The 24,872-nt window shown below is 50.0% G+C and overlaps 7 protein-coding genes across 7 annotated transcripts; 3 read left to right on the forward strand and 4 right to left on the reverse strand.

Moving 5' to 3' along the window:
• Nucleotides 1–1,225: 1,225 nt before the first annotated feature.
• A1O9_11474 (uncharacterized protein) lies at nucleotides 1,226–3,523 on the reverse strand (the record flags this gene model as incomplete). The annotated part of the gene is made up of 1 exon (XM_013399767.1): nucleotides 1,226–3,523. The coding sequence occupies one exon, from the start codon at nucleotides 3,521–3,523 to the stop codon at nucleotides 1,226–1,228; it is 2,298 nt and encodes a 765-aa protein (XP_013255221.1).
• A 1,964-nt stretch (nucleotides 3,524–5,487) lies between these two features.
• A1O9_11475 (ATPase get3) lies at nucleotides 5,488–6,529 on the reverse strand (the record flags this gene model as incomplete). Its single annotated transcript, XM_013399768.1, has 2 exons — nucleotides 5,488–6,081; nucleotides 6,137–6,529. The coding sequence occupies 2 exons, from the start codon at nucleotides 6,527–6,529 to the stop codon at nucleotides 5,488–5,490; spliced, it is 987 nt and encodes a 328-aa protein (XP_013255222.1).
• Nucleotides 6,530–7,161: 632 nt separating this feature from the next.
• A1O9_11476 (uncharacterized protein) lies at nucleotides 7,162–8,434 on the reverse strand (the record flags this gene model as incomplete). Its single annotated transcript, XM_013399769.1, has 2 exons — nucleotides 7,162–8,362; nucleotides 8,409–8,434. 2 exons carry the CDS (start codon nucleotides 8,432–8,434, stop codon nucleotides 7,162–7,164), a joined length of 1,227 nt encoding a protein of 408 aa, XP_013255223.1.
• A 1,187-nt stretch (nucleotides 8,435–9,621) lies between these two features.
• A1O9_11477 (phosphomannomutase) lies at nucleotides 9,622–10,545 on the forward strand (the record flags this gene model as incomplete). The annotated part of the gene is made up of 3 exons (XM_013399770.1): nucleotides 9,622–9,777; nucleotides 9,833–10,227; nucleotides 10,284–10,545. The coding sequence occupies 3 exons, from the start codon at nucleotides 9,622–9,624 to the stop codon at nucleotides 10,543–10,545; spliced, it is 813 nt and encodes a 270-aa protein (XP_013255224.1).
• A 1,376-nt stretch (nucleotides 10,546–11,921) lies between these two features.
• A1O9_11478 (uncharacterized protein) lies at nucleotides 11,922–14,198 on the forward strand (the record flags this gene model as incomplete). The annotated part of the gene is made up of 2 exons (XM_013399771.1): nucleotides 11,922–12,957; nucleotides 13,006–14,198. 2 exons carry the CDS (start codon nucleotides 11,922–11,924, stop codon nucleotides 14,196–14,198), a joined length of 2,229 nt encoding a protein of 742 aa, XP_013255225.1.
• A 1,670-nt stretch (nucleotides 14,199–15,868) lies between these two features.
• A1O9_11479 (uncharacterized protein) lies at nucleotides 15,869–18,712 on the reverse strand (the record flags this gene model as incomplete). Its single annotated transcript, XM_013399772.1, has 1 exon — nucleotides 15,869–18,712. One exon carries the CDS (start codon nucleotides 18,710–18,712, stop codon nucleotides 15,869–15,871), a length of 2,844 nt encoding a protein of 947 aa, XP_013255226.1.
• Nucleotides 18,713–19,879: 1,167 nt separating this feature from the next.
• On the forward strand, nucleotides 19,880–21,560 carry A1O9_11480 (uncharacterized protein; the record flags this gene model as incomplete). The annotated part of the gene is made up of 2 exons (XM_013399773.1): nucleotides 19,880–20,092; nucleotides 20,142–21,560. The coding sequence occupies 2 exons, from the start codon at nucleotides 19,880–19,882 to the stop codon at nucleotides 21,558–21,560; spliced, it is 1,632 nt and encodes a 543-aa protein (XP_013255227.1).
• Between the last annotated feature and the right edge of the window lie 3,312 nt (nucleotides 21,561–24,872).

Here is a 24,872-nt window from a genome sequence, read left to right on the forward strand (position 1 = left end):
CCCCTTAATCTGGCGGCTGCATCTTTCCTCGTGTCCTGCTCCAATGATTCCATGTACTTCTGTTGCTTCCTCGATCCCAGGAATGCCGACGGAAGCCTCTCCCTTCCACCCGTTTGCCCCTACTGGCTGCCTTTCTGGTATGTTGTTACCCACTGATACTCCACGTTCGTGTTCGCCAAATCTACCGAGTGACTTCGAACTCAGGCCCTCGGATTTACCCTTATCTTTTCCCACCTTCCTCATTCGCTCCCGAAAGCGCTTGACACATCTCGTTGCATCGTGTCGGAAGACAAGTTTGCACAGTACGGAGTTCAGCTTTGGCCTTTCCACATAGAATTAGCATCGACTCCACTGAGCGGTCGTTTGCATGGTGTGCTTTCTTAGCCTTGTCGTGGTCCACCCTTGGCTCTATCCGTACCAAGCCCAAGTATACTTGGACTTTGTACGACTAAGTTCTCTACTTTCACCATTGCTCGGGTCACGAGGCATCAGCCACACCGTGGCGCTGTCCCCTTTTTGGGCTTGGGTCTTCCTTCACTTGTGGCGCTCACACTCCCCACCTGACTAGGATTGCTTCTCGGACTGAGGTCGGGACAACCGACAAGGAAAGACCGAAAACCGCTGCGCCTCTAGTACTTTCCTTCCATCTCCATCACCCTCCCTACTAGCAAAACGGAGCATCTCTCGGAAACACGTCTATCCGACATCTTGAACGTGAAGCAGGCGCTCTGCTACGAGTCTTGCACTTGTTCGCGGTGGCGGCAACCCCTACGTCGTCACTCCTGGAGGTAACTCCCAGCGTCCCAGCTAGCTGACTACTAGATGGAGATCCACCGTCCCCAGCCACAGTCGCGAAGATAGATACCAAGAATCAAGATCAACTGATCTAGCTGGGACCAGCGATGGCGTCTGTTTCGTCCGGGGCTGACGACACCTCAACAACGATAGAGCATCAAGACCAGGCCAACTGATAGAAACCGGGGCTAATCCTTCTTCAAACACAGCTGCTTACAAGGCGTAACGCCTGGCTTATGAGAGATATCCAGCCAGCCTATATTCCGCGATTCTCCTCGCGGGAGAAGCCGAAGTGAGGACAGCGACCTCCACCAGTAGCAACAGTGATTGATCATGAGACCAGCAAGAAAGATGTTTCTGAATCTAATCACCTGAAATGAGTACAAGGGAAATGCCCATCATGGCTCAGCGAAATTCACATGTTTGCCGTCTAGAGTACTTCCTCCGCCTCCTCATCTTGCTCCGCTCCCATCCGGTCCACCTCCAAGTCCATGCCGAGTCCCATATGCTCCCAAAACCCGGCCGCAAAATCCTGCCCGGTGATTGGGCTTAACGCAGAGCCTGGGTGCATAGCAACCATAGATCCCTCGTAGTCAGGGTCTGACACAGGAGGAAATACTTGTGAATCTGAACTTGCACCGGGATCTTGTTGGCCGAGAAATGATCCGCCTAGCATTGCACCGCCACTGGGACTCTCGACCTGATTGGTACTTCGATGGGCATCTACTGCAGAACCACCTGAGAGTACACCAAGAAACTCCGATCGTTTGCCAAAAAGGACCTGGACATGTTTATCCATTGTCCGCCTGTCGTACACAAACCTCTCCAATATGTCCTGTACAGCCTCCCAGTCAGCAAGACCGAGCCTTTGTAGCACCATTGAGAAATGCACGCTGAACCATCTGATATGTAAGAGACTGGCAGGTGCAGAAGCGGAAGGTACACGCCCGTACGGTTCTGGGTTCGCAGGTGGCGAGCGCAGGAGTTGCTCATTTATTTCCTCTGCTACGGCACCGGCGAAGAAGAGGAAAAGTAGGGTTTCGGTGGGTACGTGCATCATATCTTCTGACTGCATTCTTCTCGCCTCTCCCATTAGTGTCATCATCAATGTCAGGCGGTTCCGAAGATGGTGGAATGGAATGTACGAAATGCAGGGGCTCTGCATGCTGCAACGCAAGATCAATTGGAAGGTGTAACTTGTCGCAAGGAGTATGCAACTGGGAAGTACTCTTCGTAGGTGCACTTCGACGGGGATCGTATGGGGCTCCTGCTCGCTTTCCACCATGTCCATATACAGACCGGCGCAGCGGCACGTCAACGCGTACTGCCGGAGCGCAAGCCAGCTGTAGATAGGGTCCGCAATTGCGACGCCGTCACCCTCGGTGAGCTGTGCCGCAAGGTCGCAAGCACAGAGAGCCTCGCGTTGTAGATTGACCAAACCCTGCAGCTGGACAGTGGGATCTTCCAATTCTGGTCCGTACACCGGCTCTGTGAAGACCAATAGTTCTCGGTCACTCTGCGCATAGTCAGAGGGGTCGAAATCAAATGATTCGTCGAACGGTCTCAGGGCTTCTTCATCGTGCCATGATCCTGGGGCCCAGAATTCGATATCCAACGAAGGTCGTTTTGGTTTGTGGGTGGATATGAGGGTATCGCACAGGATCAGAAGAGATTTGAGTACCGGGTGCACGCTCTCCAGGCCGTGCTCTAAAGTGTTAAGGATGCGAGCACTTGCGACTCTGTGCACGCTGCTTGCATCAAAATCTCCACAGTGGAAGCTGAATGTCGTCGACTGGTGAATCATGCCTAAGGCCTCTTCGCCGCTTACACCTGGCATCGCCAGGCGCGACCTAGTATATTCCAAGCACTTGCCATGATGGTGCATTCCTCTGGCCCAAAGGACTGGTGTGGCTGCTGAGGTTGGGAGATAGTTGGTGATGAAGCTCAAGGTGCCGGCGAACAGTCCATGCAGCATTGCTGGGCTTGAGCTGACTGAAGTGCGTATCCAGTCATCGACGAGCTGGGGAACGTCATGGGCCGGGTCCCAGGCAATGGTGGCAGGCCAAAAGTTCGACATGTATCCAAGCCGCCAGAACTGGAGGAGCGAATTGAAGAAGGAGGAGATTGGGAGGGCTGCAGCCGAAAACGGACCTGGCGAAATGTTGCCCAGAGGCGCTGAGGGACCAAAGCCCATGGCATGGTGCATTATAGATGCGAGGATTTGCGCTGGAAGAGGAGTCGTGGCGGTAAGTTGTGCAGCTGCCGCCTGAGGTTGGCTTCTCCCCGAGGCTGAAGAGGTACGAGCGACATGAAGCCGTCCTGAATTTCTACGAGATCCCGTCGGATGAGACTTGCCTGTGGCTGGCCTCTGAGACCTCGGTATCGGGCTTCCCAAGGCTGGCTGGGCTTGACCAATTGCTCGCTGTTCGGTCGCCGCCGTCGATTGTCCTTGGTCGGGTCCTTCTCCTTCCTTGTTTTGGACGAGATCAACGTTCTCAGCTGCCTTTTCATTCAAAGACTTCCCTGCTTCCACCTTGCTTGGTTTCCTCGACCGACGTGCAATTTGCATGGCATGGCTTCTGACTGCAAAGACCTCGTCTCTTTGACGAGACCGAAGGTTTGTGGCATTCTTATTGACGAATAGAAATGGACCAGTATACGTCGGCGGCCGTGGCGAGGACGGTGGTGGATCACTAGAGTTTGGGCCTTGCTCTTCTGGATCTGCCATGAATATCTCGCTTGTTTGAGTGGCTGCAGTGTTTGAAATGCCTTATTGCAGTTAATGGAAAGAAGTTGACATGAAGATGTCTACAGTAAAGTGGCAATTGTTGTGTCATGACTTACATTATACGGTGTCTGATCTGCAGGCTCGACTATTATATATATATATATATATCATAAAATCTAAGGGGGCTTCGCGCCACGAATTCGCATATGCTCTCGCGTGATTTACCGGTGTGCACCTAGGCAGGCAGAATGTTTCTCGAAGGAGATACGGAAGAGATGCAAGAGAGAGACGTCTGCTTTAGAACATTCTGCGAGACCTTCGGTGGCAGATAGCCGAGCCGTGCGCAGAGGGTATTCGCAAGGCTGTGTGAGTGGCAATAGTCTGTCAAGAGTGACCGATTTGATTCATCAAGGCTGCGGTTGGGGTCTGCAATACGGCCGGAACCAGCGAGACCGAGGTACAGGAGGAACACAAGGAGCGAGAAGTCGCCGACAACGCGACACCTAGCTCGTTATAATCATTTTTCGTTGTGCATCCAGATCGGACACACTCCTGGCTTGTGGTTCCCAGGCCTCACTCAGGTCGGGAGTTCAAATTTGAGAGTCTGGGGACGCCTCGTCCACACTTGCATTTTGAAGAACCCCATTTTGGAACGATGTGACGAGCCTTGGAGCGTGGTTCTCAGCCGCCTCTGGCCCCTCCTGCCTCGCAGAGTGGTACGAATTACAGGGCACTAACCAATTGGCGTACTGCAGTCGTAGTCAAAGTGACCTGCCCTCCGCCATCCCAGGCTGTGCCGCAGATCTACACTCGGTAATGGGTTCGGCTGGGAAGACCTGGTGCGTTTGGAAGCCCTCGCTAGGTCTGCAGAAAAACACTGAATAACACTGGCAACGACGGGAAGGAATCCCAGGGAGCCAGGCGCGGCCCCCCGGCGAGAAACCCCTCGTGACGGGATGCAATGAGAATTGAGAAGGGAGAGCAAAAGAGCAGGCTAACACAGGTTGGCTGACACCCAGAAGACCCTGATGATTAAGGATCCCGTTCCGGGTCATTGTTGATGACTGTCAAAGTGCCAATAATAACGAGCTGCAGCTCCCTCACATGTATGTATGTACGTACCGAAGACTGGGTCTACTGTATCTACCTATCTATGTCTATGTACAGAGGTACGCGACGGCTGTCCGGATTCCGTCACGGCCAAGGTCCGAGGCCAACCGAGAGGAACTGGCACTCACTATTGCATACTACCCGGTTAGGTCATTGCCAGGTTCCCGGGCATCGACTCACAAGGGCTGAGGGCCTTATCTAGTCTGCGGCCTTTAAGCTGGTCAACTAGGGTTTTCATACGATAAGCCTTCTACTACCCTGCTCGTGATTCCTGGGATACGCGTGTCTCTTCCTTTTGCTTCCTCCCATAGGCACGCACCAGAGCATCCATAGCCGTGGTGGGCGGGAATGGAGACTTTCTTCAATAAAATTTGACAAACACTGTAGGCATGTATGAGGTGTGCATGCATGTGATGTTTCGAGAGCGTAAACTCCATCTGGAAAGCAACCATTTCTTGCGTGCCTGCCATGTTGTACCATGTCTAACCCCCCCCCGAAGGAGCAAGGCTGAACACAGGGCTCAGCTCGGCATTTCCACCAGGTCTTGTCTAAAAACGTTCCTCTGCAACTACAAACGAGGCGCAAAATATCTGGGTCTACAACGGATGCACCGGCGATTTCTAGGCTGTGCTGTGCTAATGTCGCACATTTTTCTGTCCCAATTGTCATGCCACATTAGTGAAATGCATGTCGATGCCGAAAGTGAAGAACTCCATAGTTCAGATCGACCGATGGGCTCCATTTCCGGGATAGACAAGGCTACGAGGGAGGTTGATATGGGTGAATAAGCATCTCCGAGAAACTGACAAATGGCTTAGTAGACTGCTCGCGACATAAAGCTTGATGTCATGAGCTTACCTCTTTAGACTTTCCACACCACGCACTTCGTCAGTGAGCAGCGGCATCTTGACCACATTGAACTCATCGTACAGCTCTTCGATTTGATCAAGGTATTTCTTCTGCATCTTCCGCCTAGCATTGCATTGTTTACAGTCGTTGGATTTCTCAGGAAACAGGAGTTGATTGACAACGATGCAATGTGTGTCGATCTGGTAGCTGGCCAATTCCTGGATCATGCGTTCTGTTTCGTAGAGCGACAAGAACTCGGCGATGCAGACGCAAACAAACGTGGTCATGTCTGGATTCTTGAATTGCCCGTTGACTTCGGCGATGGTTTCTCGCAAGGCCTCCAATTTCTGTGTTAGATCGTCCAAGCTGGCGCCGCCAGGTAGACCTCCTCGAGCACCAATAACTGACTGCAACATCGGTCCAAATTGGCTGGATAGTTGAGAGATTTTGGCCAACGCTTTCTCAAGGACCGTAGGGAACTGGAGGAATCGGAGCGTATGACCTGTTGGCGCCGTATCGAAAATAATCACCTCATAGGAAAGACTCTTCACCTGTTTGAGGACTTCGGCGAAGGACATGGCCTCATCGACACCAGGGATCTGTAGTTGTCAGTCATGGTAGTCGCGCAAAAGGATATTTGAAAAAAGCCCATACGCTGAATGCCAGATCTTGCATCATGTTACCCATGCCACCAAGACCAGACATAGCATCCTGAGCCTCGTCCCCCGCTCCGCTAATGAGATCATTGATGCTGCCATTGGGGTCAATCTCCATAGCACTTAGGTTTGTGAAGCCCTCCACCAGTCGTGCATCTTTGCCGAATTTCTGACTGAAAGCATCGCTCAAATTGTGTGCTGGATCAGTCGAGATCAAGAGAACAGATTTCCTAGCCTTTGCCATTTGTATTGCCAACGAACATGAGGTCGTGGTCTTGCCAACACCGCCTTTTCCTCCCACAAATATCCATCGCAGTGACTTCTGGTCGATGAGATTTTGGAGGGTAGGATCGAGAGTATCATCGTCGCCACTAATCACCGCGGTCGACATGGCGGAAACGAGTTGTGGAAATGTCTAAGGACCAAATCTGGAAGGCGAGAGGCAGAATCTTGCTGTTGCACTGGAGATGTGGCCTTGTCCACCTGCAACCGCTAGATCTAAAGATTGCACGTGGGAAAAAGTCTTTCCCGAAACGAAGGATCTATACCGAGGCTTGGAAAAGAGGGATAGTGAGCGTATCCGAGGATGCAAGGCCACGATGGTGCTTGGGTAGGTATGTGATGCGCAGGGTGAAATGTAGTTGTGGAGCAGCTGCGTAGTGTGGCTGAGAGCGTCATGAGAGTAGGAGGATTGTGGGAGGAGCCTGGCGACGTCATGCCCGCCGAAACGTCACGGCCCGGTGCCGCGGCCTCAAGTTGTCCCATCGCGTAACTCGCACAAAACACACTAGGTGATTGAGGTAATTACACACATTGCAATTCAATACTACTAGTACAATAGTACCACGTACAAACACTACCTAGCTAACTGTACAGATTATCCGGGTTGCTCGTCCATCACACTTAATGCAAGTCTTTTTCAACACAACCCCTATGCACAACTAGTCCTAGACCGAATCTCATTTTGAACTACTGGGTATCGATGGAAAACATGCAGAACGCCGTCCGGAAACAAGGCCGTGCTTATACAGCAGTGACCGTAGTTGTAACAGTTTGTGTCTCCGTCACTGTAAATGCATTCTGATTTTGTTGCACTGTTTCTATGGTCACAGGGACAACTGCTAGAGTAACTGAATCAGATGGCTGCTCGGGAGCCGCCGTGACCAGAGAATTCGCGGCGGCGGTGCTAATCGGGGCTGCAGGGTCTGTCGTCTCTTGTGCAGGTGGTGGAGAAGCTGTGCTCAGTGTTGCTGGTCGCGCTTCTGCGGCTGGTATAGAGCCGAGACCTGGTCTAATCGTGACAGTAGCAGGCTCAGTCACCGCTGCTGCTGCCTCTTCAGAGCTGGTGCTGGTAGCTGCCGATGTATTGACTGCACTGCTCTCCTGGGCCGCTGCGGCAGTTGCAGCGATGACTTCGGTGGTGGTGCTCGCCAGTGTAGTCGTAGACGTTCTATCCTCGCCAAGACCCAGCAATTGGGAGTTTGCAATAGGGGCATCTGCCGTTGCAGGCTGAGGCGGGGAAACAGTCTCAGTGCTTGGTGCCGCTGGGGCTGTGGTAGTGGTTGTAGCTGCAGCTATTACGTCGCTTGCAGTTGCTGTGTTTTTTGCAGTGTCCAATGTGGTTGACTCAGTTGTAGGTGCACTGGAGGAGGGATTTGCCGTGATGAACACCACTGATGCCGTGGTAGGCACTTCTGGTCCAGCTGATTGAGCAGCTGGCTGTTGAGATAGGCCCGGAGCCTCTCCAGCTGGAGCTGCAACCGAAGATAGGGCTGCTGCAGCAGTTGCCTGTACTGTCACTTGTACAGTCTCGAGCACTGTCGTTTGGATCTGAACGGTAGTTGTCGATACAGCAGCAGCGCCAACAGGATTGATCGCCGTCCCGCTTCCAGCCCCAGCAGGAGCTCCAGTTTGCTGCGCATTTTGCTCTAGGTTGGATGGTTGTGCTCTTGCAGTCTCAGTGATAGTGAGAGCCTGTGTCAGAAGGCTCAATAAGCTTGTGTTCGACCCTCCAACACCCACGGCAGGTGCTCTGCCATCTTCCGTTCCTTGTCTTGTAGGGACAGCGAATGGATCAATGCTCGACACTGTTTGGGTGTTCTGAGCCTCAGTGTTCTCTGCTGATTGTTCATGTCGTTTTCCTGGCACCACCGGTTCTGTGAAAAGCCCATTCACCACATAGCGTTTTTCAAGTTCGATTGAGGATCGAACACCGTTCCGATGCCTGATGGGTGGTTAGAAGGCATATTATTGACTCATGTAATACATACCTATGGAGGGGGCTGGCTGAAACCATTGTCGAACAGGCAACCAAGGCATACGACAACAAGAAAATCTTCATCTTTAAAAGTGTGAAAGGAAAATCACTATATACACCAAAGATTTCGCGAATTAACTCTCTAGAAAAAGATCGACTTTTGTTGCGGTTGCACGCCTGCGTGCAGTAAGCGATGAGCAAAAGAGTAGTACTGAAATTTTGGAAACCTGCTTGTAGTAAAGAGAGAAGTGACAGTAGCGTTGAGGAAGCGAAAGAAGACCTGCATAGACCTTGACGGCCTTTTTGAAGCATTGAGGGCTTTAGCAGCGGGCCGCACAAGTGGCATGCCTATCTTGCCACCGGCGGTTGCGAAGTATTTTCAGTACACGCGAATCCATTGAATCATGAATCTTTCTTAAGCTGAAACATGTCCGACGTGCACAACAGCTCTCTGAGCCTGATATGAGGTCTTGTTAGAGACCATGTCACCAGAGAAAGGTGGTTGGTTCTCGGCGAGCAAAGATTTAGGCGCCTGTCGGACTTTTTCCAGGCTAAGGCTTCCCTCCGGATTGGTTGGCTGGCAGCCATCGAGCTCGGTTCTTCCCGCTGTTCCCAAGATCACTGGCGCTCTTACATGACAGATGGGCTTCTGGTCATGTTTCACGATATCGATCATTTTCAGCCTCATCGAATTGTCCTGAAAGGACCATTTGCACTACCTATCTTCAGATAATTTTACATCGAACTTGTGAGGTATGAGCCGTTAGTCACAACTGATTACCAGAAGCGGAAGTCCTGCCGCTGGGTTCCGCCAGATGGGTTGTAATAGTGAGACCGTCTGACATCAAAGAAGGGCCTCTTGGAGGGCAAAAGTCCAAGTACCAAGGTGGAAGGGCCAAACATTTGGTGGTCAGACACTGGTCTTCTTTATCAGTAATTATCTTCACGTGCGTCTGCGGGGTGGATTCGTTTGGTGGCAGGCGCGGGTGCTGCGGGGACCAGGAGATCAATCGCGTTGTCCCTGAACATGGCAACTTTGTGGCTGCTGCTAACGCATGTCAAAAAAAGTAACCACCACCCGCAACTTACGGTGAGTTGTCCCTTTCCCGTACCTTTAGTTTTTGAAATTTGCATTCCTTTCTTCGTTGTACCAAAGGGCGTCTTGTCCAGTTCATTTTCTTTCGCGCACGTTTGGACCCCTTTCTCCAAAAATCTATTCTCACGAAATGGCCCACCAGTACCCCGACCTCAGAGACCGTCCTGTTAAGGAGACTATTTGTCTCTTTGATGTTGACGGGACTCTCTCACCTGCTCGACGGCATGCGAGCCCCGAGATGCTGGATATTCTGGCAAGACTGAGACAAAAGATCGCAATCGGCTATGTCTGTTCCACTCAACTCCATGACTAGACAATTTCAACTGATTCTCAGGGCGCAGGTTGGCGGTTCAGATTTCTCCAAACAAGAAGAACAGCTAGGCAGTCCCACGGTTCCTGTCACCGATGTCTTCGATTTCTGTTTCGCCGAGAATGGCCTCACAGCCTATCGACTTGGGGAGAAACTACCTTCCACCTCGTTCATTAGTTGGATTGGGGAAGAGAAATACCAGAAGTTGGTCAAGTTCATCTTGAAATACATCGCAGGGATCGAAGGTCTCCCAGCCATGCGTGGAACTTTCATCGAGTTTAGAAATGGCATGATCAATGTCAGTCCGGTCGGTCGTAACGCCAGCCAAACTGAGAGGAGCGAGTTTGAGGCCTGGGACAATAAGACTCAGACTCGCGCTAAGCTTATTGAGGCGATCAAGAAGGAATTCCCCAACCTCGGACTCACGTAAGTCCGAGATGCTGAGACAACCTGGCTACTAAACCAACTGACTTCTCCCACAGGTACTCCATTGGTGGTCAGATCTCATTTGATGTCTTCCCTACCGGATGGGACAAGACGTACTGCTTGCACCATATCGAAGCCGAAGCCGACCCCACAAAAGGATTGTCTGGTGTACATTATAAGAATATCCACTTCTTTGGTGACAAGGCATTTCGCGGTGGTAATGACTGGGAGATCTACCAAGACTCACGAACTATTGGGCACGCTGTCAAGGACCCAGATGATACAATCAAACAACTGAAGGAACTGTTTGACGTTTGACTTATTCCACATCTCTGAAAGTCATTCTCTGCACGAGATGGCAGAGGTATTGGTTTATGAGGTCATGCAATGTTGCGCTGGCCATGGCAGGACATGTCCAGTAGAGACGGGTGGAAAATGCATCAACGATAGAATGATAGAATATAGGGAAAGCCAATGGGCTCACGGTCCACAGATGAGATGTCCAAATGTCGAAATGAATCATGAATGTTCCGAACCTGTGTATCTTATGAAGAAAATGATCGCACCTCCGACGAAGGAGTCAGACCCTCTTGTGCCAACGGCGGTCCTTGTTTTTGATCATTATGGTCTAGTCAAATCTCCTCCAGTGCTGGCTCGATACAAAAAGGAATGGAAATGTAAATTCTTGTGACGCTGGTGAAGACAAGAATCAATGATGAAAGCAATTGCGCCTCGAACATCCAAAAGAGAATATTTGAAGCAGATCGGACGCATCCCGATAGGCTCTTCACTTACGGAATATGGGCGACTGCAGTATTTGATAACAGTAGCGGCACGCCACGAAAGAAAGGAGATAGGGCGAGTAATACTCAGTACTGGAAGTTCTGACAGCGCTGGTTGATTCAAGCTGTGCATAAGCCGCGGATCAATGTTTCCCCGGCGGTTTCGGCCCTATCTGGGTGCCTATCCCATATTCGGTGCGCTTTGTCAACTGCAAATTGAGATCCACCTCTGTCTAACAACTTGTCCATTTGGATATGACAGGAGGAAGTGGCACTGGACAAAGGATACCGATTTCTGGTGGAACAAGGCTCCTGAGAAATGAAGATCTAGACCTCCATAAAAGAAGTTTGCTTCTGCGGACCAACTCAGACGTCCTTGCACGTCCATTCGCCTCGCCGGCCATTGCCCGCGCCTCACGGGCAACTGAACACGTTAGGCAGAGCTTGAAAGATGGCGGATTTTCTAGCCTATAAGAGTCCACTCAGCGTGATAGGAGCCGCAATTCTTAGAAGAATGGGTATCCGTGTGCGTGTTTTTACTTTAGCAGTGCTTACTGGTTCTCCTTATGGAGTCATGTCCTCACTTGCTTAATCCCCTCTCACACCTCAGGTTGTGCCCTTTACTCACCCTGATGCGTGCATTGTGTGTGTTTTTGATAGAGCATGTTCATTTGATACCCGTGCCCGTTTGATATGCACAGCAGATCCTTCTCCGGATGAAGTTCAGCGCGTTACTTTATCTCACACAAGTATCTTCAGCTGTTGGCGAGGACACAATCATCCTCAGGTGTCACAAACCAGCACCGTCGAAAGTTATAAGCTGTGAGATTCTTCAATAGAAGAAAGGTACACCCCACTATCTAGGGAATAGCAATGTGCTTTCAGCCCAGATGAGATACCAGCGCTACATCAATGGCAGACTTATCTGGTGGGCCCATATATTATGAAGACTCAAGGTCGTGGTTTCGATCAAGTAATTGGTTTCGCTACAATAGCCCTGATGGCCACAAACCTAAGCCTGAAAATGGGCCAGAACGGTTCGCAGAGCATCGGGAAAAATTCACTGATTATCAAAAACGGGTCCACCATCACATTGGAAGCAGAGCTTTGACACTTATCAACGAGTGGAGGATAGCCTCGAGCTTGAAACACGCATGCGTCTTCCTCGGGTTCTCCCTACCTGTTATCATATTCATCATTGTCATTGACGCACCCCGACTATATAACTACCATTCGCAATACTGGAATAGCAAGTTCAATCACTGCAATTTCAACGGGGCCTTCACGCCCTACGATGAACCTTCGATCAGCCAGTGGGACACAGCCGGGTTCTTATATATAACGGTCGCCTGGGGCAGAATGTCCTTTCCGCTGGCGAAGTTTATCGATGTCGTTTGGCATAATGTGGCAGGTAGGGCCGTGCAAGCTGTCCTAGCCTGGACCACGTATACGGTCTCGTCACAGTATCTCTTAATGGCCATGCGAGAGGCTCCAGTCTCTTATACGACTTTTGAAGCACTGGCTTTCGTACCTCCAACCTTCATAAGAACTTTGAGGCTCGCTGGCGATCTCCTAATGAGACGAGGCGTGGCTGCAAGATTGATTACGCTCTGGATAGTCCTCAGCTCGGTTTTTGTTCTCAGCTTTTCTTCTTGGTCAGCCGCCATGGCAGGATACAGCAGTATTACTTACGCTGTGATGGACACGTATGATGGTGAACTTGTTGCATGGGAAAACTACCAGGTTGTGCAGTTTGCCATTGCCGATGCATGGAGAATTGGTGAGCCAAGTATCGTTCTCATCACAACGGGTAGAGAGTGTGTCTTAGACGGCTTTTACAACAACGACGATGAGGATGTGGATGAAGATGAAGATGAGTCAGGTGAATATGACGAGCCTTGGAAGTATGTCCCGGTTAATTGTTCAATATTCTGGCGAACTGTCGAGTGTGAGGACTCTCCCAATTGACCATGCATGAATGCTGACTCTTATGCAGATGTGCACAATTACGGTCTGCACGCCAACCAAGGGACACCAAGCTCGTTCATCATAGGAGATGTGCAACACAATTTAAGCTCTCCAACACTCAATATCACAACTTCATTCGACAATTCTTCACTCGAGACCCTGTCAGGATACCTTACGGATCTGGCAGCCCACAAGCACATTTCCAGATTGGGTTTTGTTCAAGATATCTCTCCGTCCACCTTCTGGGTGTATCGAAATGAGACTTATTCTTGGGAGTACGTGCTCGACCATGCCTCGTGTCGATATAGTAAATACCACGATTGGGGCTTTTCATTTTTGATTCTCTTCATCACCTCCCTACTTCTTGCACTATGGTCGATCGGAACCTACGCTCTTTGGCTCTATGTTCAGCTGCATGATCGTAGGAAAGATGGACACAGCGACCAAGGGATGTTTGGCATATACAACTCCAGCTTGGCCCTGGTCTATGCGTTGAGAAATGATTTTGGAGAAGAAGTACTTCAGCCAGGGATGACGGAATCTAATATCAGAAGCTTGCTTCGACGCAGAGGGAAAACAGGGATCGCCGACATTCGAGAGCCTCAGGTTGTGAGCACAACAACTGCCCGTGAGCAAACTGCGCTAGTGAGGTATCCAGACCTTCAAGCAAGCAGTCATCTCACGCCTCCTCACAGCAGAACATCAAAAAGTGCTTGGGAAACTTTCAAGCATTTGCTATGGCCCAGATATCCGTCAGCCGAACATTCTCTTCCCTACCAGTCTACAACCTCCTCACAGGCGCATATAATGCGTACATCTACCATAGCGTCATCAATTAAATCATCAAGCTTGGCGTCCACCCTGAGCCCATCGACGACTTTCAATTACAGCGCGACGATCCCAGCTTCCAATCCTCCAAGTCTGGGGGCGGATCTCATTTCGCCAACCTCATGCATCAGCTCCAGAGGCGGGAGGCCAGGTTTCGGGGTAAGCAATTCGACCAATCGGTCATACTCCTACTCTTCGACCTTGTCCCAAATCGATCCATCAGCCTCGGAGCGGCATCGCAAGGCATCGCAAGTGAGCTCAGCCCCCGCCGAACCCGCCGCGGCGTATCAAGGGCTATCGCAAATATCAGGATCCTCAAGCACCAGAACGGCGCCGGGCAAAGGGCTCGCATGCAACGCCTTTGAGTTCAGAAATGACCTTGGTGACGACTGATGGGCGACAAGGTCTCCCTGACACAAAGAAACAAGCTCGAAGCTTGATGCTGCCGTTAGATACATGGCGTCAGCGGAACATGCTTGGGTTCTACGTATGGACTTTTTGAACCCCATTTGGGGATTGCCAGTGGAATGATCAACTGATGAATTAGGGACCTTGTTGTTGATTCTCGGCTGTTTTCACGGGTTTGATGGGATGCGGAACTTTCACCTTCTTTCTCCTACTTTCTTTCTCTTCATTTCTGACCGGTGTCTGGAAACCCCGGGGCGGGCGGGTGGAGTCATGGATGGGAAGTCGCAACGGAAACACGGGGTTTTCTTTGGGCAGTCCGTACAGTAATTTTGCTTGTATCCCTAGTATTAGCTCTAGTGAAGGATTGATGGGTATGGAAAGAGATGGGAACTCAGTGGACGGTCTAGGATGGCAATGGCAACGGGCAACCATTCATCAACGGGGAGAATCCAGGCTGCATGACGCGTGTACCAAGAGAAAAGTTATCTTCGCACAATGTGTCCAAGAAGGAGCACTCTAAATATTTCTGTATAATCGAACTCTGGAGCATTATCTGCATGAGAGCACTACCTAGGTCGTTTAACAAGCAATAGTGTCTCACAGGGTATTTTGGAAGAGTGACAGTGTGTGGTGAGTGGCGTTAGAATGACTTGAACCAAGCTAGTATCTATCTATGTATCGGATGCACAGAAGGTCGTGAAAACTGACATGTACTGGGCGCTGGGTGGATACACTCGACATGCTGACAAGAGTAGCCAGCAATCAGTCTGCCTTTCGTTGTACGCAGCATTGCAAGGGCTTCCTCATCCGGTTGGGAGTAGATTGCTCATACATCGCGTGCCAGCCGCGGAGAGTGCTTTTGAAGATATGTAATCCATCTGCCACGCGGCCTGCAGATACTCCTTAATTGCCGACTGCTCTGAACGACCTATTTCGGTGGATGACGACATATGGTGTTCCGGTAGGTCTCGGGGTAAGCTGGCCTGTAATTTGAATGGAGAATTGTCTGTTCCACCAGCATGTCAGATAGGACTGTTCCATTGGCAGACAGTGGAAGCATTTGGTTGTCTCTCTACCTTAATTTAGCGAGGGTGGGAATAGGGATCTAGTTAAGTGTTCGCAGATAACTCCTCTTATTGAGTGGCGCTGATGACGACCAAGGACACGGAGCACCATCATTTGCGAGCTACTTGTGGATCGTTGCCTTTCTTAAATAGCCAGAGCCGTGCTGTCATAAAAGTGTTTGACGTGTGCATTGCGAGAGCAAGATGCCCAATTCTCGGGGGTCTCAGGTTGAGAAGAAGCTCTGTGTAATCTCCCACTATTGTTTGCAAGATATCGTAACCACTGGGAAAGGTGTGAATCACACCATTTTCCATAGTTTGGGATATATCGATGCTGAGATGTGGGGGATTGCACGATATCCAACTCAAGCTTGCTACATTGCTGGTGCACACCAGTTATAATGTCGTCAAAGTAAGGGCATAAACGTTGACTTCCGAAATCGGTGGGAATTGGCCATTCTTCATCTCTTGTTGTGTCTCACAGAATGTAGTCACTTCGTTGTGTTTGATGTTTTTGCGTTAGGAGGCAAGGAGAAGCCTGTGTGGTTTAAAGCTAACACTTTTAGTCGTTCGACTCATATTCCTTTACCATCAACCCTTAGCTGTAGAACTGTTAAGGTCTTTCTCCATCGACGTGTTTGCTTCAGACGAAGCCGTTACTTCGCGAACCTTCTTTTCAATTTCGCGCTTCTCTCGAGCGCGTCTAGCTTGGTGTCTCCTAACATTTACCGGTTGATATACTTCATTGAAGTTCATGACCACGCCCAAGAATCGAAGATCAACGTCAGGCTGGTGTGCCAAGTCATACAAAAGCATGCTGAGTCGTGATCTAAATTCTGCTGAAAGGTTCAATTGCCGTGAACGCAGAGAATTGAGATGGCTTTCATCATCGGCAAGCCCTAGATGTGAGATCGGCTGTACCAGTATAGAGTCGTTCTCTTCAGGAAGAAGAGGTCCTGGCTTCTGGACCTTGTTTGCGATTGTAGAGGTCGGTGTACTAGCTCTCGAATCTCCGACCAAATCCTTTTCCGTAATCCCCCAGCGCCCTTGCGCGGTCCGCTGTTCGATTTTAGCACTGAACTGCTGCCTTCGAGTATACTCGGCAACGCTGTACGAATACAGCGAATCAATGACCTCTCGGTAATTGAGCATGCATTTGAGGATATGATGCACTTGGACCACAAGGCTATCTTCCTGCAAACCCGTCACCGGGTGTCGTTGCTGACCAATCAGCCCCTTCTTCGTGATGTTATTTAGGTATGTAGTGTGTGCTTCTATCAGATCGTCGAGAGTGGCTTCTGGCTTCTTAATGGCTTCTTCTAGCTTCTCCCAGCTAGCTTCAATCACCTCAAACAAGAGATAATACTGAAGTTGATTAACAAAGTGAACCATTTCTGAAACCACACATCTTGAGCGTTTCCAGTCATTGCCCAACTTGTCGCTAACTGCAGCAAGAACGCCTCGATCTCCTGTCATGCATCGCTTGCAAGTTGTGTTGAGAGAAAACTCGACTCGTTTAATCCTCCAGAGCAAGTTGAAGATTTTCAGATACTGAGTGTTCGCCCATTGTGTGATTACCACGTCACAGGGAGCACTAATTTTGTACTCCAGTGTAAAGCAATCCCAACCAATCTCACCGCTCGAAAGCTCGAGCATGCGAGCATCAAGCCGCCGAAGGACTTCGGAATCGTCATACTGGGCGTTCGAGTGCCGAATGGCGTGTTCAAGCTGAGAGGTGAGATTATGTCGATACATTGAATTGACTGGCCGATCTAGATGTTGGGCTAACGACTCAATCAGCAGTTCGAAGAAGTCACCCTGAGCAAACAGCATATAATTTCTGATGGCGGTCAGATGTGTAAAAAGCCCAAACTTTGTTGACATCAAACTTGTCAATCGCGACATTGTTGTTCGGTAAGCAACATCGATGGAGAGCGACAGATTGGCTGTGTTTGCAACATCCAGTGATTTTGAGTTTGATTTTGAGTATTGAATGACCCAGTCAGAATCACCACAATTGTGTCGGATAAAATTGAGCGATTTGCCAATCAGGAAGACTTTCCTCGCGAAGTCCGAAGAAATAATAGATGGAACCATGGCTGACTCAAGTTTGTACTTTTCCTCCCACACTGATGTAGCGACATGGCGATGGTCTACTACTGGTTGAGCGTTTGGGTCTGGCTCCGTTATGAAAAATTCATGATAAGGATCGATCAATTCGCCATCGTAAATCCAGTGTTTCAACATCTCATAAAAAGGGCGGGCAACATTTGAAAGGAGACGTTCTGCAAAGGAAGCCACAAAGGGGTCTCCATGCGATGAAGATAGCGAGTGTATAAGAGAAACCAATTGACCTCCACGCTTCAGCTTTGATTCTTCGACAATCAATTTCATCAACCTTAGTCCCATGGTGGCATCACGAGTCCAAATCAGACACCTCTTCAAAGTTACGCCGATTGTTTGAATGGCTATCTGGTCTTTCCCTGCGTGGATTGTGGCCAGAGCCTGCCTTATCTCTGTTTCCAACGAAGCCACCAGACTCAAATATGACCTCAATTCGTTGTTAACGGCAGAGCGAAGACTTTGATCTATGAGGCCACCATCTTGTCCCCCCGCGTACTCGGCCAAACCACGATATAGTAAACATGGTTCGGCTAAGGCATGAAGCAAAGATAAAATGGGAACGGGTAGGGTTGAAGGAAGGGTTAGCGAACTGGCACCGACAAACTCCAGATGGGCTGAAGACACTCCTTGTAAATTGAAGGGGAGATCGCGAAGCAACTCCAGTTCGGAGGGGGAGAAAGTCTGTGGTATCTTCTTGACAGATACTTGTTCTGGTTCCGGTCCCTGGTTCTCACGCATTGTCTGTTCCTCTTGGGCCAGACTGGCGACGTTTTGTTCTCTTGCATATTGATTTGTAGCCGATCGGTGGCCGGGAGACCTCCTAGGCGAAAAACGAGGGCGCGCAGCCTCATGTTCTTCACCTTCATAGTCTTCGGCATGATAAGGTTTCTCAGAGGAGAGTGTGTGTCGACGGGGAATATTTCGAACCTGATCAGAGTCTGCAAGTGGAGAGCGCTGATGCAAGTCTGGTATTGAAGGATCTCCTAACTTGTGGAGGAGATAGAGGATCGCCCATTTCTGATTGAGAACTGGAATGGCTAGCAGTCTAGAGTAGAGATTGCTGAACCTGGCAGCCTTCTCAGGAGACGCATTCTCTCGTAAAAGCTTTCTCTTGATCAAGTCTGAGGCTTGATTTGTGTCTGAAGGGAGACGAGGATCTGCGTTGCGGACCAAATCTTTCGCAGTCTGGACGGCCTGTTCGATTCGGAACTCAGTTTCGGTATCGTCCTGGTCCGGATTCAGAGGTGGGATAAGGCTTTCGAACAGCTGGTGCAGGGCATTGTCAATGCGAGTCACTCTCGGGTCAGCCATGGGCAAGGCAAGGGTACGGAGGGTATTAGTGGCATGACACTGTCCTGGGAAGGATAGTCGTTGAGTGAACAGGCGCTTGAAACCAGGGAGATCATGAGCAGTGACAGTGCGTTGTAGTAGCGGCACGTACGTATGAGGTCGGTATCAGGGTTAGATAATCTGTGTGCTAAGGACTGAAGGGACGTGTTGTAGACGCGTTTCTCGTGTATTTTGGAAACAGCACGAGGGGTGCGCTCGAAAGAGTTTAGTTTACGAGTCATGGTCCACGCCAAGTCCTTCCCGTCATTTTCGAGACAATCACGGAGGACGAAGTACGGTACAAGGGGCTCAATGACAACAGGCACCCTCCACCCACGAGATCCTGCGATCTACAGTACAATAATAGAGAACAATGTCCTGAGATAGGCATGTTTAAGCGCAGATTTGGGCAGCTTCTAACGAAATGTCCTCCCTTCTTTCGGAAGACGCCATCTCCGAACCTCGCTTGCGTCCACGGCTCGTGTGCACCGTGGCGTCAACCTAGTCTCGGGGTTGGTGTGTTCCATGTTTCATGCTCTCTTCAAACAATGTTTGAAACCGGGCATCTTGCTTCCAATCGATGGTATCTGCTTCAATCGATGACCGGCTTGAAGATCCAATCAGAGGCACCCCTTTGTATCTGAAGCATTGACAAGCAAAGATCAACCATGCCTATTACTTGCATAAATGGAAGGACGAGCCTAATTTGGCCTTGTCGACAATGGACCATGGGACTTGTCCGTTTGAGATAGAGTGCCACTGGATGTCAATGTGACGTTTGGTTCGGCGACTGGACCCTCCGATCTACTTGCCAATCTGTGCAGGGCGGCTTCTCGCTTTCAAATAGGAGCATGATAAGTACTATTGTACAGAAGCCTCAAGTTGTGATATTCAAGCTCGATATTGGACTCTGTGTGTGGGAGGCGTATTCGCATTCAAGACTCAGTGACACGAGAACGCAAACTCAAGAACAGCGGCCACACTTGCCCCTCTCCCTCGTCTGTCCTATTTAACTTCACCTGCCCCTTGCTGCACTTTGAGAAGTTCGAACTCACCAAGTCAGACATTTCTCGAGAGATATCCGACCTAGATACTGGAGAGGAAGCACTCCATTTCCAAGTCAAAAACGTTTGCGATCACTGGAACATCATGTCTGAGTTTCTATTGAAACTATGGCTGTTGGCATCCAGCATAATAATGATAGCATCTGCTGTTTCCTATTACTTCAACCGAAGCAGCAAGCAACCTTTAACAGGCATCCCATGGCTCAACACCAAAGAAGGTGAACTATTTACCATACTGAGATCACGATTTCGCTCACTCGCCAATTTCAAGCAGACCATTGATGCCGCATATGAAAAAGTATGTCCATCAAATGCAACACTTAGGAGTTGACATTAATTCATCTTAGTATTCCAAGCAGGAGTTGTCATGCATTCTACCAAGTCTTGCTGATGCAACGATTCTACTCCCTGTCTCGCATATCACCTGGCTTATCAACCAACCAGAGACTGTCTTAAGCGCCACTGAACCTCATGTCGAACAGCTACAAACACAGTTTACATTTGTACATCCTTGGATTGTCCAAAATCCCGTCCATCACGATGTTATCACGACGGAGCTCACACGCCGGATAAGCTCTCTAACGACGCCGATTATGGAGGAAATCGCTGCAGCATTCGATGAATTATGGGGAACGGACACCGTTGTGTGGAAGGATGTGTGTGTTTTCGACACTATCATGCAGGTTGTCGCTCGAGCCAGCAATCGTGCTTTTGTTGGCCTTCCCTTGTGTCGCAATCAAGCCTTGTTGGATCATGCTAAGGGATTCGCCCAAGCTGTACCCTTAGCTGCAGTTGTCCTCTGTCAATTGCCTGCCGTTATTCGACCAGTGGCAGCATCATTCATTGCTCACCCTAACCGAAAGCACACCAGGGGTTTTGCTAAAATTCTCCACCCAGAGATCGAACGGCGGAAACGTCTGCTTGATGCACCAAATGGCAAGGTCGAAAAGAAGATTGGTGATGCCGAATCGAATGACTTCCTACAATGGTCATTGGCTCGAGCGCGCAGCAATTCTCAGAGGGCAGAGTACGACTCTGATATCATAGCCGAGCGGCTGCTCGCACTGAATTTCGCTGCCATCCATACATCGACCTTCAGCATGACAAACGTCATCTTTGATCTACTAGCCGCTACATCGTCCCAAGACTACCTCTATCAACTCCGACATGAAGCCAATACGGCACGTGAGTCCAACAATGGCGTCTGGACCAAAAAAGGGCTTTCGAAAATGTATAAGATGGACTCTGCCTTACGAGAATCCACACGACTTGGCTCCTTCCTCGGTAAGGGGCTAGTACGCAAGGTCATGGTACCCCATGGCCTTACTACCCCTAATGGAACTCACTGTCCATATGGAAGCATGATAGCCGTACCTAGTAACGGTGTGCATAACGACCCAGAGTATTATCCAGATGCCGCCGTATTCAGGCCCTTCCGGTTCTCCTCTGAGCGGCTGTCCAATGGCACTGAAGAAGACGATGTCAGCTCTGAAGATGAGAGGACACACTCGGACGGCTACATTCGCAAAGCAAACTTGAGCTTTGTGAGCACATCACCTTCCTACCACCCCTTCGGCCATGGCCGACATGCCTGCCCAGGACGATTCTTTGCTGCGAACGAGTTGAAGCTGATGCTTTCGTACATGCTACTGAATTACGAGTTCGAATCACTCGGCGAGAGACCAGAGAGTAAATGGATCGGCTCAAGCCTGGTGCCGCCAATGAATGCAACAATAAAAATTCGAAGAAAGGCATTTACATCTTGATGCGTGAGACTCATTTTTCAAGGAGACATACGTCCACATGAAACTCCCCCTCTCAACTTCGACAAACCTATCAATCGACACCTCCGGCCAAATTCGGAATGAAGGGCAAAGCTATCTGAAGGCAAGACATGCTTCAGCGGACCTGTCGCCTCTGAAAATTTCGGTCTCAAACACCAGTATTGAGCAAGACCGGAGGCCTACTGATGACCTGTTCCCCCAATACCGGCAAACTGAAAGGGACTTTGCACAATAGTATTCACGATATATTTTATTCTTAATGACACGGGGAATGGTAGAGGGACTTCCGCTATCTAGAATACCCAGTACTTACAACACAAGCTCCAAAGGAGTCGCTCCATAGGACCATTGTAATCTTGCAGAAGACATAGAAATCACTCGAGACAGACGGAACCCTGGATAGAAAACAGAGAGCCTGTAATACTTCACACTAGTCCAGCACTCCACCTCGCTTGTATCTTGTGACTGATATGCCGCACGTTCAGTACGATATGCGTTTTGTCTCGGGCCACCTCGGCAGCCCTTCACGTGCCCGAGGCTCTTGGATTCAATGCCAAGTCAGTGTTGGTGAGGCATGATCGAAGACGTCAGCGATGATTTCGTAACTCGGCAATGCTCATCCGAACTCTGGACTGGCAAGCCTCGTCCGGACCACGAAAAGTGCAGGAAGGCGGAGGAGCGGGGTAGGAACAACCTTGCCAAGTTCCAACAGCCCTGCGGCCTAATCATGAAATCAAACATCTCCGTCTGCTGTTCAACAAGAACTCAATGCCCAGGGCTTGGTCGCTTGGCTTTCGTGAGCGATATATCTGAGGGGAGGTCTCCGGAGCCCATCCAGGGATGGTATGGTGGGGTCGGCACTGTGGGAAGGACTACTTAGGCGCATGACTGCAAACCTCGAAAATGGGCACGCCGTATGTCGTGGAACGCAGACACTAGTGGTCACAGGGCCTCCGGCTTCAAGATCCGAGCGCTGCGCCACTCACCGATTGGATGGATAGCATCAGCTATCTTCCATTAAGATCATGGGCAGGTCGTTTGTAGGGGTGTGACGACGTCCAGGGGAGGTTGGTTCTCAGCGATGCATTCCCGACGAAGGAACGAAGATGTTTGAAGTGGTGTGAACATTTATCCCCAAATGGTGGGCACCAGCCTGCTCAGACGGTACCAAGAACGTGACTAGAAACTTGGTGTGCCAGGCAGCAAGTATGAGCATGGCTTGATCCTGAAGGAGGATGGGTAGAGTCGCTTGGCATGCTCTGTTAGCCGCCGCTCTGACTGGTCCTGAAGATGCCTAGAAGTGATCTTGCAAAGGGCGCGCGAGACTCTTTCCATACGTCTCGACTTTGGTCTTCCCTACACTGGTAACAACAGTACCGAGTACCGAGTATGAGGCAATTCTACGAGTAAAGCGAATGAATGGGTTAGAAGGCCTTCAAGTACAATATGAGAGCCTTCTCCAGGACAAGGCTTAGCGCGCAACTGGAAGCCTGGCATCCACGACGCATTGTTGAAATTGCTTGTGTGCCCGCATTTCGAGATTCGTCAGCAGCCTTCTTGGTGTGATCGAACGAACAGACAGCCTACTTGGCATTCGACCCTGCCCCTGAAAGGCAAATCCAAGTAGTGCCCCCAAGTGGAGATTCAACCTCGACTGGCATCTGCCAAAAGTTAACATAGCATCGCTGGGAGTTGGAAATTGGGAGATGTCATTTGCTCAGGAGGCACCGATGACCGGAAGATAGGTGGAATACCTTATGTTGGGACGGTAGAGTATGTACCGAGTATATACATACAACATAATCTTCCAGGGTAACCGTGATTAGATTGGAAAAAGGCTCCGCCTCAAGGGCAGAAACACATATGTCCTTCGTACAAGTACAGTCGCCATTTCCTCATCTCATCAAGTTGATCTCCTCCGCGTGCAATGCCATTCACTCGTATTTTCCGAACGAAGCCGTATTGCAAGTCGATGGGTATTCAAAATGCACCAGTGAAAAAGTACCTTTCCGGCAGTACGGAGTACGAGTACAAGTAGTATCTTGGAGTGCACTTGGTCCATTTCCGTGGAGCCTGGTGCTGGGTAGCCCATTGGGTGATTCCCAGCGTGGAGGCCACATTTCATTATCAACCTAGATGGATGACTCGTATGATGAGTGGGGCTTTTCAACATGATTAGGCGATGATAACCCAGCCCTGAGATTAAAGCAACACGTGGCCTGCTTGGCGAGTAAAAGCAAGCAGCACAAATATCAGCATATCGGCTGGCCGAAAATGAACACGGAACGGAAGAAAATCCACCCTCAAGAAAGGCCAAGGTGTTAGCCGAGCCCGCCGAGCTCACAGCTGTTCCAAATGCTCGGCTCCTACATTCAACTTGGTGGTGAGAGTGGGGGAAACTCTTCTCGCCTAGACATTGGCAGGGCTTGGCATGCATCGGAAATTGACTCTCGGTGGCTTGAATCATGCTTAACAACCTTGAGATGGTTAAGCTCTAGCGTCAAGGACTCCCAGGCCGTTTCAGCTCCCGGGGGAAAGTACTTCGGGTCAGGACTTGTCATGCACGCCGATTACAATGACAATGCATGGGATTACAATTTGGTTCACCTTGATTACGGTCTGCTGGGTTGGATGTTAATCAAGAATGTTGCATCTGCAGAAGGCGACAACAAGCCCGAGAACGCCGAGGAATTGGCCAAGTCATGCCAAAATGAAGTGGCACTGTGCCCAGACCCTTAGAGTGGACTAGGTTGACGAGGATTTCTCGATACCAAGAAACACCAAGAAACACCAAGACTAATAGCGTCTTGGCTAGTACCCACTAGTGACGTTTTGGGTGTTGACAGCGCGATTTGATCCGTGCTGGAGGGATTCGGGGGGCGATTGACCCTTGGAACGCTCGGCGGTCTTGGAAAGAGAATGCGAAGAAACCAAGCCGTCTGGGAGCAAAACAGAAGACCGGACTGGCCAAAGGCGTTATGCGTCAAGTGATATTGGCCACTCGCCTAGACCCAACATTTCTTGGGAGCCTCACAAATGGAGTCCATGCTCCGTATCCATACGAGGACCTGCTCAGCTGGTTGCACGAAGAGTGCCAAGCATTCAAAGGTTACAATGTCTGGGTAAGATTTGGTGACTTGATGATATTGTACTCGTACTGTAACTCGTTTAGTGCAGCAGCCGGATGAGCTTAGACATGCTCATCCGGCCTGATGTCTGGTCAGGTCCGCCTCCGTACTCAGTATGCTAGTGGGTTTTCAGCACCCAGGCAAGTTCCTTTATGCGAGGCAACGG

The sequence above is a fragment of the Exophiala aquamarina genome (genome assembly GCF_000709125.1).
Source record: "Exophiala aquamarina CBS 119918 chromosome Unknown aczIA-supercont1.17, whole genome shotgun sequence".
Lineage (NCBI taxonomy): Eukaryota > Fungi > Ascomycota > Eurotiomycetes > Chaetothyriales > Herpotrichiellaceae > Exophiala > Exophiala aquamarina.